This window comes from Pararge aegeria, chromosome 26 (assembly GCF_905163445.1).
Source record: "Pararge aegeria chromosome 26, ilParAegt1.1, whole genome shotgun sequence".
Lineage (NCBI taxonomy): Eukaryota > Metazoa > Arthropoda > Insecta > Lepidoptera > Nymphalidae > Pararge > Pararge aegeria.
In genome coordinates, this window is record NC_053205.1 from 7,720,221 (window position 1) to 7,738,299 (window position 18,079).

The 18,079-nt window shown below is 39.5% G+C and overlaps 1 protein-coding gene across 1 annotated transcript in view; it reads left to right on the forward strand.

Annotated features, from left to right (window-relative positions):
- Positions 1–18,079, forward strand: part of LOC120635167 (serine/threonine-protein kinase 10) — a 57,320-nt gene that overhangs the window by 33,456 nt on the left and 5,785 nt on the right. The window contains exons 10-24 of the mRNA XM_039906101.1: positions 803–966; positions 1,555–1,776; positions 3,408–4,313; positions 5,063–5,218; positions 6,136–6,274; positions 6,968–7,074; positions 8,002–8,126; positions 9,199–9,327; positions 10,554–10,640; positions 11,479–11,581; positions 13,108–13,265; positions 13,543–13,750; positions 14,468–14,671; positions 15,575–15,729; positions 16,615–16,786. Of these exons, the coding sequence (XP_039762035.1) occupies positions 803–966; positions 1,555–1,776; positions 3,408–4,313; positions 5,063–5,218; positions 6,136–6,274; positions 6,968–7,074; positions 8,002–8,126; positions 9,199–9,327; positions 10,554–10,640; positions 11,479–11,581; positions 13,108–13,265; positions 13,543–13,750; positions 14,468–14,671; positions 15,575–15,729; positions 16,615–16,786 (3,035 nt within the window). The remainder of the gene's footprint in view (positions 1–802; positions 967–1,554; positions 1,777–3,407; positions 4,314–5,062; positions 5,219–6,135; positions 6,275–6,967; positions 7,075–8,001; positions 8,127–9,198; positions 9,328–10,553; positions 10,641–11,478; positions 11,582–13,107; positions 13,266–13,542; positions 13,751–14,467; positions 14,672–15,574; positions 15,730–16,614; positions 16,787–18,079) is intronic.

Sequence of the window (18,079 nt, forward strand, 5' to 3'; positions counted from 1 at the left end):
AAATTACGGAATCGACAGGATTTGAAACTGCAACTCTCTGACAATCGCGGTCTGATGCCGAAATTAGTAAATGCTTCGTTATAAAAAAAAGACAGTGCATAGTCAGTAAATAATTGAAAATTTAATTTACGTTCATAAAAACATTTCTAAATTTAAGAAAAAATGTGACTGCAAAAATTTAAACATTAGAAGTAAGAATAAACTTACAGTGCATTATACTAGGTTATATAAAATTCATAATTCGTTTAAAGGAAATAGCATACAATTCTATAATAAACTACCCATTGACATCTTGGATCATTTAAGAGACATCTGTCTCTTAAAAAGTTACAAGTTGTATTAAACGTATGCTTATAGAAAAGTCCTATTATAGTATAAAGGACTACGTATTCGATAAATAAGCTTGGGTGTGAATTATTGCTCTAACCAGGTTGATTTTCTTATAATTTTAAATTACATTGTGAGATGGTGATAACAAAAAAAACACCCGGCTAAGTTTGTTTTGGGCTTCTTTTTAGACCAGGACGCGTTTGGAACCCTCGTACCTTCAGTTTTAAGTTTACGAATTTGGTTATCGCCATCATCTCGCTACCGTGTAATTCTTATGTACGCATCAAAAGTGTCACCTATGCCCTACTTGAATAAAGATATTTTTGACTTTCACTTTGAATATAGCTAAAAAAAAGTTCGCGACAGCATGTCGTATCTTTTAAGGTTGATTTATACGCGGATTCAATCGCGAGGGCACGCTAGTTAATAAATAAATGCCAACGGTGTTATAAAGGTTTAATGTGCTTTACAGTGTCGGAGGCGGAGCCGAGTGCGGGCGCGACTCCGGTGCCGCCGGCGGCGCGCGCCAATCCCCCCTCCCCGCGCGCCGCCTCCCCCGCCCCGCCCCTCCCCGCGCACACGCCCACCAAGCGCGCGCTGGCCGACGACGCGCCGCCCGCTGACCGGAGACCGCCGGTGAGTAAGCTACGTCTTACTGTAGCCTTATGTTATTATATATATATATATATATATATATATATATATATATATATATATATATATATATATATATATATATATATATACACTCGTACAAAGCCTATCATCATCATCATCTTGTACGGATGAACAAAATTTAAATTACGAAAAAAAAAAAAATAACCTAAAATACATACATCGTCATCATCATCATATCAACCCATTAACGGCCCACTGCAGCGCACGGGTCTCCTCCCACAATGAGAAAGGGTTAAGGCCGTAGTCGCTGGCCCAGTGCAGATTGGTGGACTTCGTACACAGAACGTTATGGAGAACTCTCAGGTGTAAAGGTTTCATCGCGATGTTTTCCTTCTGCGATCAAGCAAGTGATATTTAATGGTTTAAAACGAATATAATTTGGAAAGTTAAAAGGTGTATGCTGGGATTCACTTTCACATGAAATTTGAGGTCCTCATAGACTTTTACATAACATTTGTGGTTCAAATACCAAGGATATACCAATAATCGGTCGCTAAACTAAGCTCTCAAATAAATTAAGGGCTCACTTTCTATTATCTTCCCCAGGCACCAAAGAAGGAGAAAGGTCCCGCGCCCCCTCCCCCCGGCCCCGCCTCCGCGGTTTCTGCCCCGCCCCCCTCCCCGCCCTCGCAAACAGCGCGCCCCGCACGCAAGCAGCCCGCGCCGCCCCCGCCCGCCGTGCCCGTGTCGCCCGCCACGCCCACAGCACCCGCCGCACCCGCGCCCGCCACGCCGCCGTCCGCTATCGCAGGACACATTGTGGAGCAGGTGAGTCACTTAGTGTATCTTGGAAGGTGGAAGCTTGTTTTTTTTTTCAATAACTATACAACGTGTAAATGAAAACCGAAATAATAGTTCAGAGGCTTTAGAGGTACATTATTTACTGTATCTGAGACTCATCTGTGAAACCGAAACGCTAATAGTTTTTTTAGTAAACACCTGCCATAGGTTTTACAGCCCTAACACCACATGCAAAAGTAAAAATAAGTGCCTCCTATCACTTTATTAGGTACGCGACGCGTAGCGTAGTTACTATGCGCGTGTCAGTCTTTCATCGTCAATAGGGTTGTCACAAGTAAAAAATGAGAATCTTTTGAATTAGATTGTATGTAAAAATAAATATGCTTCTTTTGTTTTAAATTTTTTACACCGCGATTCCTTATGAAATATACTTATTCAACAGTGTTTCGTTATTCCGTTACACGTTGTATAAGTAAGTAAGCTCGTCGGTATCACTACCTGAAGCACTTGGCGACCTAGGCGGCCTGCCAAGTTTTTGGAGTGGGCTCAGCTGGCTGGAATAAATATTGGATAGAAGCAGGCGTTACTTTGTCGAACAAATTAATAATTTATCGAACAGGCTTAGTTCTGCCGCCTATGCAATGAAGAAGATACGCCACATAACGGACATAGAAACTGCTAGGCTAGTCTATTTTAGCTACTTTCACAACATTATGTCATAATGGAATTTTACTATTGGGTAATGCTGCTGATTTTGGCACTATTTTCATGCTGCAGAAGATGGCTGTTCGTGAGATCTAAAAAATGGGTCCGAGAGAGTCATTGAGGGATAAATTTAAAAATGTTAAGATAATAACAGTTTTTAGCCAATACATATATGAAAATTTAATGTATGTTCACAAAAATATATCTAAATTTAAGAGAAAATGTGACTGCAATAATTTGAACATTAGAAGCAAAAATAAACTTGCAGTGCAATATACTAGACTACATAAAATAAGTAATTCATTTAAAGGAAATTGTATACAATTTTACAATAAATTACCAGTTGATATATAGGAGATGTCTCTGAAAAAGTTCAAAGTTTGTATTAAACGTAAGCTTATAGAAAAGTCCTATTATAGTATTAAGGATAGTAGTGATAACAAAAAAAAAATAACATCCGGCTAAGTTTGTTGTGGGCTTCTTCTTAGTCAAATATGTCTTTATTCAAATAGGCACATAGTTGGTACTTTTGATGCTTACATTACATGTAAAATTTGACATAGGAGTGAGTTGATGGCGATAAATAAATTTGTCAACTTAAAACTAAAGCTGCGAGGGTTCCAAACGCGCCCTGGTCTAAGAAGAAGACCACAACAAACTTAGCCGGTTGTTATTTATTTTTTCGTTATCACCATCTCACATTGTCATTTGAAAACTATTTAAGAAGCAACCTGGTTAGAGCAATAATTTACACCCAAGCATTTTATCGTTGAGATCGTGTGTGAAGTCCACCAGTTCGCACTGGGCCAGCGTGGTGGACTGAGGCGTTAACCCCTTCTCATTGTGGGAGGAGACCCGTGCTCTGTATTGGGCTGGTAATGGGTTAATGTTATGATGATGAAAATAATCCGCACTTTGATTCCATTCTTGAACCTTGAACCATTGATTTTCAGGTGTGCCGGGAAGCAGAAAAGGCGGTGGAAGAGAAATCAGACAAACCAACAGACAAAACAGAACTTAACGATATAGACGCGAAACCAAAGCCAGATAACAGACAAGTAACACCCGAGCCCGCTGAAGAAAGACTCAACGGCCTCGCGGACCACAAACCAATTGAAGTCGACAAAATTAGTCCGACAGTCGAAAAGAGTAGTCCAAAAGTCGACAGAATTAGTCCGCAAATCGACAAAATCAGTCCTAAAGTTGACAAAGTCAGTCCCAAAGTCGACAAAGTCAGTCCCAAAGTCGACAAAATAAGCACAGATGTCAGAAAAGTTGATGAAATCAAATCCTCAAGCATGGACGTAAATGAAATTAGCGTTGACGTCAACAAACAAAGTCCGGATATCAAAAAACCGGACGCGAACAAGTCAAATGTAGATGTTAACAAAACTAGTCTTGATGTGAACGCCAAAATCAGTACAGACGCACCGGAAACACCTGAGCAACATACCAACAAATCTAAAGTTGAAGTTAGAAAAAGCGCGGATGACGTCAGACTTGAAAACAGAAAGGACATTAATAGGCGTAGTGTTGATATTAGTAAATTCGGTGAAATCAGTAGATCAAGTGTCGAAATTAACAAATCTAGTGAAGTTAGGGCCGAAGTGCGCGCGATTGCTGATCTAATCAAAGGTGATAAGAAAGAGAGGTCCAGATCTAGCTCAACGGAGATAGATACTAAGCGCGTTAGTGCGGAAGTGAGTAAGATAGAGTCGCGTTCTCGCTCAGTGGATGACAAGGACAGATATAATGTGGAAGTGAGACGGAGTAAGGATTACACGAGATCCGGCTCAATAGAAGAGAAGGAGGTTGAGAAGGAGACAGCCCCGAGCGCGGTGGAGATACGATCAGTCACGGTTTGTAGACTATATTTTACCTTAAACTGACATACTTGTACTTGTTCACCCTTCTTTTGTGTTTTTTATTGAACACATACCCCATAATTATGTGTTCAATAAAAAACAATTTGGAATTTAATTCAACCACTACTTTATTATTGCAGAAGATGATTTGATGATCTGGTGCGATTTGAAAAATTCTCTCAGTGCTGGATAGCCCATTTATCGAGGAAGCCTAATAGGCTATATATCATTTAAGGCTGACTTATACGCGGACAAAGTCGCGAGCGACCGCTTGTAATTAAATAATAGAAAAATATCATATTAAATTATATTTAATTTTTATGTTTTAATTTAAATAATATATTAACTAAATTGAACCGTGTGAACCCGATATTCGTTGAATCAATTTTCGTTGCCTCAATTTGATTGTCATTCTGTTTCAGTTTGACAGTTCAAAAATAGGAGTGCTCCGATCGTCACCAAACTTTACAGGATTACTCGCCAGGTCAATCCGGAGATTCCCTGAAAGTTTCATTAAAATCGGTACAGCCGTTTCGGAGCCTATACGGAACATACCCACACACTTTTTCTTTTATATATATAGATTTATGGACATAACTCTCTCGTGGCGTACAGCACGGCTAGCATGGGCAGGAGACAATTATATCCCCGGGGAAAGGATATAAATTAATCTTCTCTTAAAGCTATATCAACTCTCAGACCACTGACGCACAAGTAAAAATAATATGTATATTACTCCACAGCCGCCGGAGCCTCGCCCCGGCGCAGTGTCCCTGGTGGGCCAGCAGGCGGTGACGGTGGTGGCCGTCAGTGCGGAGCCCAACTCGCTTGCCGCCGCACCCGTCGGCCTGGTGACTGTCACCACCACGCACCCGCCCGTGCTCAAAACTGCGGCGCCGGTACGTACACACATACCAAGGTCATCCGCATATTGGAAAATAAAATAAAACCACGCACCAACATAATGTATGGTTATTTGATGGTAATTTAACTTGCACTCGATCTTTCAGTGCAAAGATAGGGTACATCAATCTTATAAGGGCACACAAGTGAAGCCCTTTTCAAAATAAAATATTAAAAACTCTTTTCCAATATCCTTTTCGAACTTCCACCAAAAAAATCTATAGTGATACTAAAATAATGAACATTCATCAATTATATATATATAGCACGTGCATCTTTATTAGAAAATCAATAAACAAAACAATCCACACAAATATCACTTTCACAAAAAAGAAAAATAAAACTCATCGAGCCAGTTTCCTTACCTTACCTAGAACAAGAACAAATTATGGTAAAAAATCCCTTACCTTTGAGGGCGCCAAATTTTATAATAAAATACCTAAACTTATAAAAAATGTAAACTCATTCAATGTATTCAAAACTAAATTAGCTTCTTATATATTAAGTAATACCAATAAATTTAAAGACGAATACATTGAATGAGTAGATAATAGTAAAATTGAATTTAGTTTAGTCTAATGGCGAAGTGTATTAATTTATTATAGAAAGCTAAGTTTCTTATGTAAGTGACTCAGGTCTTTTTATGGGAATAATAAATGTCTTTAAACCTAACCTTTTAACATGAACATGAATTTTTCAGTGTCTGGGTGTTTATCTATGTATTATAAGTATTTATGTATATTATTCATCAGTTATCTTAGTACCCATAACACAAGCTACGCTTACTTTGGGGCTAGATGGCGATGTGTGTATTGTCGTAGTATATTTATTTATATATTTATTTTTTTATCCTTATTGAGCAATCAAATAAAAAACATCCGACTGTTAGTAACGCATCTGTTGTCCTCCGCAGCTGCCGCACAACGCGGTGACGATATCCACCACTCCGCCCATGGACGAAGTGGTGGTCGTACGAGCCGGCTCCTCGTCCGATGATGACGCATTCGCGCCATCGTCACTGGACTCGCTGGACTGCACCACTTGTTACACAGGTATGATTGTCTATTTATTTTATTTAAACATCTTTATATACATATCTGCAGTGGCGTACATAGAGGGTATGCAGATGATATAAAATGAGGAAAATGTCTAGTACGAGTTTTTTTTTTCTTTTAATAATTCTATAAATGCCCATCAATAGGGGTTTTAAAATTCGTACTGGAAATTTTCTTTATTTTATATCATCTGCATACCCTGTGCATACCCTCTATGCACGCCACTGCATATCTTCTAAGGAGAATTGGGTATGCACAGGTATTTCATAAACCGTTTAGACTTCGAAATTATTTATTCCGTATTAATGAAGCGGTGATGGCCCAGTGGGTATGAGCTCGGCTTGACTTTCGGGGGGCCGAGCTCGAATCCCAGAACGCACCTCTAACTTTTCTAAGTTATGTGCGTTTTAAGTAATTCAAATATCACTTGATACAACGGTGAAGGAAAACATCGTGAGGAAACCTGCATGCCTGAGCGTTCTACATAATGTTCTCAAAGGAGTGTGGAGTCCACCAATCCGCACTGTGCCAGCGTGGTGGACTACGGCCTTAACCCCTTCTCATTGTGGGAGGAGACCCGTGCTCTGTAGTGGTGATGATGATGATATATTACATATAAACCTTCCTCTTGAATCCCTCAACTCTTCTCATCTGATACCCTAGAGTGAAATAGTTTTTTTTTTGTTTTAGAAAAGGGCCGCGGCAGAAGGCTAGACAGTAGTGAGGTTTTAATACTGAGCCACGGCGCCGGCGACTCTGGGGTTTTCGACGACAGTCAACACAACCATCTCAATCTGGTAAGTGAGAAATTTTCTATGGACTGGCGCAATAATGTTGTCATTTCGAGAATGTTTAATTTCTTACAGTCCGAATCAAACTTTATATATTCACGGAAGCTATAGTCGACTATATAAATACAATTATAATAAAAAAAGTTGGAAATAAATAAATAAAATAAAATAAATAAAAAATAAATTACGTATTCACGAGATAATTATGAATATTATTATGTTAAGATATTTTTTTTTGCATAAAAAGCTACACTATCGCATTAGGTTTAAGTGTTCTGTAATGATAGTGTTAGAATAAGAATACAAATAAATAAATAAATAATAAATAAATTATATCTTGTTGTACTAATAATGCTTTGATTGGACATAGTTAAAAGAAATTCTCTATTCATAAATTCAAATAGCCTGCCTGCGTCTTGTATGGGTGTCGCGAGTACAGTGGTTTTATCTCATCTAAAAATATGCGTACCGCATTAACAACTATTCACAATTATTCATTGTAGAGTCAGAGGATGGTGGAATGATATTATGATGGTGAATTTTTTTTTTCTTTTCCTTTGCTCTTTGTGTTAGTTTAGCTAGTTTTGTTCTATCGTATATATTCCCAACATTTTTAATATTATTTTATATATAATTTAAGTTTGAGTTTGAGTTATTAACATTTCACAACTAGTGCCGCCATCTATTGGAACGAAGCTACGAGTTCTTCCAAAATTATATATCTTACTTATTTATTAAAAGTAAGTTATTGGCAATTAAATTACATTAAAAATCATTAATAAAATGATGATAAAATTTAGGTTAGATCTAAATAAAGTTGTTCAAATAAACGTCGCTCAGCCTCCGCGGCGACATATGTATAGATTTTCAGTTGCAAAAATAATAATTTAGTCGTGCCAGTAGATGTTACATATCATAATTTTTTTTTTTCAGGATACATCCCACGTGTCCGTGGTAACGGTGGGCGAAGAGGTCAGGGTGCGGGACTCGTCCGCGCCCGCGCCGCACACTCCTCACAACCAGAGACCGTCGCGACTGAGTCCCGACAGCTTCGAGAGGTACGCTGACATTGCATAAGTTGTAGTTAAATTGAAAGCCTTCTCCTACAAAGATTCATTTATTGACGGCCGACTGGCGCAGTGGGCAGCGACCGTGCTCTCCGAGTTCATGGCCGTGGGTTCGATTCCCACAACTGGAAAATGTTTGTGTGCTGAACATAAATGTTTATCAGTGTCTGGCTGTTTATCTGTATGTAGATGTCATCATAAAAATATTTATCAGTCATCTCAGTACCCATTACACAAGCTACGCTTACTTTGGGGCTAGATGGCGATGGTGTATATTTATTTATTATATTTATTTAAAGACAGTTCATTTTACGTATCTTGTTGACTTCTTTAAAAATAAGGATTATTGTGGAGTGGTTAGAACTGTGGAGGAACATTTCGTCTTTTCCGTGTGGAGAAATAGATCCCCTGCCCATGCTAACCGTGCATGTGGTACCTCATAGCTTTAATTTTATTCGATACGTCTAAATCAATAGGTATCATATAGGTCTATTTATCGTAGACCTACTCTACGGGCACCTTAGAAATGTCAAGTCCTTATATATATAGTGGTCCTACAACTAATCCAGAATGCATACTCTACTGAAGAAGATCGAGCAAGAAACTCAGCGACAGCCCAACTTGAAATTTTCAAAAGTCAAAAATATCTTTATTCAAGTAGGCCCTCTATATTATATATATATTCATAGGTGGCACATAAGAATCCTCGGCAATGTACCCTCTAAGGTTTCGGAGCGAAACGTGCGTAGAGGGTACATTGCCGAGGATCTGTTCGGTGAAGAAATTATAAATAACACCATACAGATTCTCCTGCTGTTCGCGGGGTAAAGCAAATTGAGCTTAATTTTCATTCAAAAAAAAAAACAAATTAGGGTGGCATAATAGTCTCTTGAAAATCGGTAGTGACTACGCGCGCCTAATTTGAAAAGGGAGAGAGTTCATTCATTCATATTCTTATTTGGTATGGTATTGCATTTAGTAATCTGGAGGCAATATATGTATGGGGACAGGCAGTTATGTAAATAGAGGTGGGTGATGAAATAACGGTTATGTCTATTTCCAGTGGTCGGTCGCAGTCTGACAGCGGGTCGGTGGCGTCGGAGAGGTCGCGGCGCGGCGATGCCGACTCCCTGGCCACCACCGCCACCAGTGCCTCGCACGACTCCCACCATCTCCTCAACGGTGCCGCCAGGTGAGAGTTTTTTTTAAATTTTATATGTATAATAACTCTGCTTCATAAAATTCAGAAGAAATTCAGATGCGGTGATAGCCCAGTGGGTAGGACTTCGACTTCACTTCCGGAGTAGCGAGTTCGAAACCCGGCACGAACCTCTAAGTTAGGTGCGTTTAAATATTTTTTAATTTGCTTCAACAGTGAAGGAAAACATCTTGAGGGAACCTGTATACCTAAGAGTTCTGCATAATGTTCTCAAAGGTGTGTGAAGTCCACCAATGTCGTAGAAGAATGGCGGATGTGAGATTTGTAAAATTTTACAATATTAAGCGTTTAAAAGTACTTTCCAAAGTGTTTTCATAATGTTATACGCTATTTAAAAAGTAGTTATGAATGTATGAATGAACATACTTTTATTGCACACCAAAAAAGTACATAAAAACAAAACTTATGTGTAATTTTTAAATATTTCTGTGTGAAGTGTAAAACCTTCACTCTTCTACAATGTTATACATCATCATCATATCAACCCAATACCGGCCCACTACAGGGCACGGGTCTCCTCCCACAGTGAGAAGGGGTTAAGGCCGTAGTCCACCACGCTGGCCCATTGCGGATCGGTGGACTTCCACACAACTTTGAGAACATTATGTAGAACTCTCAGGCATGCAGGTTTCCTCACGCTGTTTTCCTATACCGTCGAAGCAAGTGTAACTTAATAGCCAGGAACAAATAAAAGAGTTTATGTATATCAACAACACTTTTATTTGATGTTATCCAAAATTGTTATACACGGTTACTTTATCACCACAAAATTAAACTGTTAAAAAAACTACTTTTAAACAGTTTTTGTGGTTTAAAACGCACATAACTTAAAATAGTTAAAGGTGTGAGGTTAGGTATGGTAGCTTAGTGAGTGTGAAATAAAGGAAAAAGTAACAAATGTTAAACGACTAAGACACCGGGAGGTATCTTTGCATCGATAATGCAGTCGTATTTATGTATCAAAATACCCACCAAGTCAATGTCATGAACATAAATATCTGGCAAATATAATTTATAGTTATCAAAAGTTTAATTATTTACCCACTTTATAATTTATTTGTAACACAAACGCATTTATACTCTTAGTTAGGATTTGCCTTTATTTATTACTCATATAAATAATGGAGTGTGAGCAATGTGTGTACTATTATTTTGGAAATGTAACCGAGATCGTTGATTCAACATGTTTTGTGTTTCAGAGTGAACTCCGAAAGCCAAGTGTTAGACACGGAAGAGGTGGTGCTAAGACGGAAACCTCAAGACGGACAGCCGAACAGGATGCAAAGGTTTGTTATTAAATTGACGATCTCCCCCGAGCGTAGTGATAAGCACTGTGGTCTTATGAGTGATGATCCCAGGTTCGGTACCCGTAAGGGCCAATTTCTGATTTTTTTCTTAAGCCAAACGTCCTGAATTTATTCAAGATCAGTTTAGAAGCTAAGCCGGTATAAAAAAAAAAGTTTATTTCGTTAAGAAACAAAGTGGTATCAATATATCGCTGAAGTCTTCTTTTAAGAGTTCTATTACCACCCCTGTCAGAACACTTCCATTACAGTTAAAATAAACTTAACAAAATAATACAATAAAAAAAAGGTAGGTATACAAACAAAACAAGATGTACAATGATATATGCAAAAATAAAAAAATGTTATACAGAAATTTAGTTGTATACAAAAATTACAATCTATTTAATTCACAAAATAAGTATGCGTGGGTTTGTGTGTGAGTGTTTATGAGTGTGGATGGTTTGTGAAAAACTAACCTATGTCGATGGCAAAGGATGTCCAGCTATCTCTGACAAGTTTCAAGATCGTATCAGCGGAGCCACACATCGGTTTAAATAAACAGACACTGTTGTTTTATCTAATATTAATGTAACATCTACCTAATAAGTAAAACCTTATTGACGTGTATTTTGCAATAAATATATTTATTTATTTCATATAGTTTGCTATTATGTAGGCAAGCATAATTATATACTTTTCATTATTCATGGTTATATTCAAAGATTATATTATATTATATTATTATTGTTATTATAAGATAAATTATGGATTGCTTTGTTGATTGGTTCTCCGGTAAAGTATGCTTACGAGAAGTTTCTCATGCGACTTATTATTTCAGGTCCAAAGAAGACATACACATGGCGAACCTCAAGAAGAAGACGAGAAAACGAACGAGAAAGTTCGAGATCGACGGAGTCATGGTCACCACCACCACATCGAAGGTAACTTTTTATAATATACTAGCGACCCGCCCCGGCTCCACATGGGCTTAATGTATGTTATGTAGCAGGAGTTTTAATGTACGCTGCCGAAGTCGCCAGGGACCACTATATATATACAACTTGTAAATGAAAACCGAAATAATACTTCACAGGCTTCAGAGGTACATTATATACTGCCTCTGAGACTTATCTGCGAAACTGTAAATCTAATAGTTTTTGAGTAAACCACTGCCATAGCTTTTAGCAGCTCTAAATTCACATGCAAAATTAAAATAATGTGACTCCTGTCACTTTATAAGGTACGCGTCGCGTAGCGTAGGTACTATGCGTGTCGGTCCTTTATCTTAAATAGGGTTGTCATAAGTAAACACTTGGAATATTTTTAATTCGTTTGTGGAAAATTAAATGCTCCTCCTTTTACAGGGTGATTCCTTATGGATAATAATAATGCATCCTTCAATATTATTTCGTAATTTGTTTACACGTTGTATATATTATAGTTAAATTCGTGTGATTCAACTTATGTTTGCTCTGTAACAACAAAGATTTATTTCGTTAGTTTTATTACATTACGCTTCAATTCGATTCTGAGACAAATATATAAAAACACTCCTACCTGTACAACAAACAATTAAAGTTTATTTCTTAAGTAAATTCACAAATAGTTTTTGATTCATTCCGTTATGAACTTTATTATAAGTCACGCACGTCCATGTTTGTTACTGTTTTTACTCGGCTGAAACTCTAGAGGAATATACTTTCTTTAAATAAAAAAAAAACAAGATGTTCCAGTAAAACTATATCAAGAAACAAAATTGATGAATATTTCAAGTACATACAAATATTACACATGCATTTTAATTCGAAAAATGTTAACTAAAGAAATACACACAAATACAACTTTTACTATTAAAAATAAATTCCCGCAATTGAGACAGTTAAGAAGTGCAAATAATGTAATACTACGCCCACCAAGAACTAACTACGGTAAAAAAAATATAACATTTGAAAGTGCCCAATTATACAATAAACTCCCTAAGAGTATAAAAGAAAGTAAAAGTTTCTACAATTTCAAAAAACTATTAAAGGCCCACCTACTAAATGAAAAATAATAACTATTTCTCCTTTCTACAAACTGAGGCACATCTTGTCACTCTACGTCTATGTAATATCCACTTCATGACGTAGATATGCCTAGCGTTAGTGCTATTTTGTTACAATGGTAATGTACTACCCTCATATTTTTGTATACTTTTAAGTTAAAAGTTTTAACGGATAGCTGCGTGTGAATTAATTGTTTTTGGCATGTTGAATTAAGTCTATTTTTTGTGTAGCACGCTCTAACTTACAATCTCAGCAAACCTTATAATGTAATAGCTTAAGTTTTCATGTAAGTGAATACTGTTCTTATGAAAACAATAAATTCCTTAAACCGCAAATATATACTAGCTGACCCGTGCAACTTCGTCTGCACCAAATCGCCATATATATATATATATGTTCATGACTGTGTGGTGCGTTTGCAGGTGATCTGGGGCGACGAGGAGAGCGGCCGCACGTGGGACGACCACGCGCTCCGCAAGCAAGAGCTGCGCGAGATCAAGATGTTGCAAAAGCAGGAGCAGAAACAGTTCCAGGACCTCAACGCGAAGGAGCACCAGCTACGGGATCAGCAGGACAAGAGGTCAGGGTCATATTTTGAGTTACGCCACGTGGAAGCGCTGACGGCCCAGTGGGTAGGACGTCAACTTCGCTTTCGGGGCGCCGAGTTCGCATCCCAGCACGCAACTCGTAACTTTTCTGTTAAGAGCTATTAAAAAAAAAAAAAATATAAAAAAAAAATCATTTATTGATTTTCATATATTTTTTAATTCTAATAACAATGTCTCCTAAAAAAAACTACTAAAAATTTATAAAAAAAAAATGTATTAATTTATTTATTATTATTGTAATACTTCCAGGTCCGAGGCCGAGCTGGCGTCGCTGTCGCGGGCGCACGAGGCCGACCTTGACACGCTTGCGCGCGCTCAGCGAGCGGCCGCCGAGCGAGCCGAACAGCAGCTAGAGACGGAATTACGGCAACACGCCAAGCGCCTGCGCACAGAGCACGAGCGTGACCTACGGCACTTTCGCGACACGCTCAAACAGGAGTTGCGGTTGCTGAAACAGGCGAGTTTTGGTCACTAACAAGCCGCGCCAATAAAGAATGGTCGTGGACTACGGCCTTAACCCTTTCTCACTGTGAGAAGAGACCTCGCTTTGTATTGGACCTTTAAAGACGACAAGGTTGCTTGGAAGCATCCGGCTCCGCTTTCATCTCTCACAAGACAGAAAAATGAATGTTAAATTGTAAAATGTAAATTGTTGATATTGGAAAAGAGCAACTGCTGAGTTTCTTCTGCTTCTTCTCGGTAGAATCTGCTTCCGAACCGGTGGTAGAGTCACTACACACAGACAGACTTGACGTTTCAAAAGCCGTTTGACGGCCGATTGACGGCAGTTTGCAGCAACCCTGCTTTCTGAGCCCAAGTCCGTAGGTTCGATTCCCACAACTGGAAAATGTTTGTGTGATGAGCATGAATGTTTTTCAGTGTCTGGGTGTTTATATGTATGTTCTAAGTATTTATGTATATTATTCATAAAAATATTCATAAGTCATCCTAGTACCCATAACACAAGCTACGCTTACTTTGGGGCTAGATGGCGGTGTATGTATTGTCGTAGTATATTTATTTATTTATTTATTTATTATAATTTTGAATTTATTTGAATATTTTGAATTTTCCTATATTAGCACGCCCTTGTATTATGCAAATGCGCTAAGCTTTTTGTAATATATTACCGATGAGGGAATCATACTCATGACGTGACGTTCGCGCGTTGCAGGAAGTGGAGCTGGTTGCAAAGGAGCGGCGCAAAGAGGCGTACCGGCAAAGACGCGCGCGCCTCGACGCCGAGCACGCGAGCCGCGAGCGCGCCTTCGTCGCGTCGCTGGCGGACGCGGGCGACGCCATCTTGCGCCGCGTGCACGACAAGCACCGCGAGCGGCAGGCGCTCGCCGACCGCCAGTACCTACAGCAGCGGCACCAGGTGCGTACCGGCACGGGGCGGAACCCTTCTTCTTCACACCCTGGGCTTGTCTCCGTACCCGGTCGGTTGTACGTAGTGCCACTGGTACGGCTCCCAGAAGCTTAGCAGGCCGCCCAGGTCGCCAAGTGCTTCAGGGAGTGATGCTGGGGTGCCAAGTTATGGTGCGCGTTGCTCTGCTACTCCTCAACATCCATGCATGCCCTGCACAGAGGACTGTCGGTTGTACCTAAAATGAAAAGGTGTTGGTTTAGTTGGCAATGCCCTGTTATCGTGCTTACTACCGTCCTTAGTTTGTTCCGACTTAGTTTTAGTACTTTCGTGTGTTAAGGTGGAACCTTGTTTTGGTGTTAAGGTGAGTTATGAGTGGGCATCTAATAATTTTTAGAGGGGTTTAGAGAGGGGGCGAGCAGAACCTCGCTCTTACGTGGGAGAGTAGTGCGGTGATCAGAACGTCACTTATTATTACGTGTGTAGGATAGGTCGATTAAAATGAATGAAGGAATATACTTTTATTGGACATAACACAGCAGAAAACAAAAAGAATGCAAATACAAAAGGAAAAGGGTACAGTTCCTTTAAAATATCACCTTAGTGTAGTTGAGAGGGGGGTGAGCTGAATCGCGCTTAATATTACGTGGGTAGGATGGGTCGAGCAAAATGAATGAATTAATTAATATACTTTTATTGTACACAACAAAAAAAAATGCAAATACAAAATATCACCTTATCTTGACGTGGAGAAGAGGGGTCGAGCTGAACTACAATCAATCTCACGAGGCGTGACGCGCATATCATAAGTCCCATGTTTTTGTGTATGTGCTCCATTTAAAAACGTGTAATATATAAATAAATAAACATCTCGCTGCACTTACAGTGAAGTAATATACACGATTTCTCCACCAGATCATGCGCACCAGAGAAGCGGCACTGTGGGAGCTGGAAGAGAAGCAGATCCACGAGCGGCACCAGCTCGCGAAGCGGCAACTCAAGGACGAGTTCCTGCTGCGGCGGCACCAGATGCTGGTCCGCCACGACAAGGAGCTCGAGCAGATTAAGCGGTGAGTGACAACATGGCGACCTTATATACTCTTTTATTGTTTCTATTGGGCGTGTAGAACTTCTCACCCCGCTGTGTTCTCCTTCTATACTTTTTCTCTGTCATGTAAGGAAAGTGTCTCTCTCGTGTTTTAACCTGGCTCAGATTGTTGTGGTCTCTTTTTAGACCAGGGCGCGTTATGTAGTATGTTATGTAGTATGTATATGGGCGTAGTATATGCCTTTCGCAATGTGTCATCTCTTGTTTCAAACGTGTCTCATTGTAGTATGGACCTTTGAAAAAGTAGATCGAAACTGCAACGTTTCCTACTAGATGACGCTACAGTCGCTATAAAACTGATGTGAAAGGCATATACTAATTTCGGCATCGACGGTAGGAGAGCCGTAGCTTAATTGGTGAAAGCGCTCAGGCCGCGATTGCCCGAGAGTCGCAGGTTCAAATCCTGTCGGTTCCGAAAATATTTGTATGCATTTTAAATTTATAAAAATGCAGTTATCATCATCAACATCACTAACATTATTGTAACATGTTAAATGTATGAACGCTTCATAAGTGACTGTGATAAGGTCTACATGAATAAAACATTTTTGAAATGTCTTAACTTGACGAATCCTTAAAATCAACACACAATTATTAACCCGTTACCGACCCACTGAAGGGGTCTTCTCGCATAATGAGACGGGTTAAATTGTCTATAAGTAAGTTGTATGTCTATCAGTAAATAAATCTTATCAGAAAAATGCCAAATTGATGTTTTTGACCCCCGAAGCAAAAAGGACGCGGTGTTATAAGTTTGCGGTGTCTCTGTGCGTGTGTGCGTGCTTGCGTGCGTGCGTCCGTGCGTCGGCGCTTACGTGCTTGTTTAAAATATAACCTTTGTGCACAGAAAGAACAGTCGCAAAGAGGAGGAGTTGGCAAAGTGCCAGGCGCTCGAGAAGCGCTCGCTACCGAAGCGCATCCGCGCGGAGCAGAAGGCGCGGGAGATGATGTTCCGTGAGTCGCTGCGCATCGGCGCCGCGCCCACCTCCGCGGAGGACGACCGCGAGCGCCTCAAGAAGGTATGAGCGAATGAGTATTAACCATAGATGTGAGCATTTTGCCGCGTTCACCAGGAAAACCGTTACTTGTTGCGCGGATGACGACTGTGAGTGCCTCAAGAAGGTATGAGTGAATGAATGTTAACCCTAGATGTGAGCATTTTGCCGCGTTCACCAGGAAAACCGTTACTTGTTGCGTGTATGGCGACTGCGAATGCCTCAAGAAGGTATGAGTGAATGCATATTAACCCTAGATGTGTGCATTTTGTCGCGTTCCAGAAAATCCGTTACTTGTTGCGCGGAGTGCGACTGCGAGTGCCCCAAGATGGTATAAGTGAATATTGAGCGAGTATGTCGCGGTGAATAAACGACCTTATTAAAAATTATTAATTTAATTCAAAAAAATTATTGAATATTACAGAAATTATTTAAATAAATGAAAATATAACAATTAATAGTTAGTTAACGCGGATGCAGGTGACATCGGACTGTCGTTCTTTTCCATTGTTCCCTGCGCGGTTCAATCTGCAAGCTGGCATTCCTCACTGAATCATTGTTCGTGAGGCTTGCTGCATCAACGGCATGGGAACTAGCGTGGTGTGAGCATTTTGCCGCCCTCACCAGAAAATAACGTTACTAATTCGTAAAGCAATCGGCCGTTTAGTTTTGGCATTTTAGTGACTGGCTCCACTTTCGTTCGGAACTCGTTAGATAATATTATCATCATCATTATTACCAATGACCGGCCCACTACCGGGCACGGTCCACCACGCTGGCCCAGTGCGGATTGGTGGACTTCACAAACCTTTGTGTACAATATGGCATATTGTGAACTCTTAGGTATACAGGTTTCCTCATGATGTTTTTCCTTCACCGCAAGCGATATTTTAAAACGCCGTTTAATTTATTTTAAAATTTATGTGCCTTGAAGTCGAAGTCCTACATACTGGGCTATCACCGTTCGTATTATGAAAATTAAGCTAAATTTGCTATAGTCCGCGAAAAGCAGGTGCATCTGTATGGTGTAATTTATAAATTGTTGACTTAACAATAATTCATTGTAAAGTCAACATCTCCTGAGGATGCTCCGGTTTCGGAGCGAAACGTGCGTAGAGGGTACATTGCCGTAGATCTGTTTGGTGTGGAGTATAAGGATTGAAGAAATTATAAATTACACCATAACGATTCTCCTGCTTTTCGCGGAGTATAGCAAATTAAGCTTAATTTTCATAATATATCATGGATTTGCGAAAAGTAACGCCTGATTCTATCCAATATTACCGTTCACCAATTTCAATTTCAGTTTCTTTATTT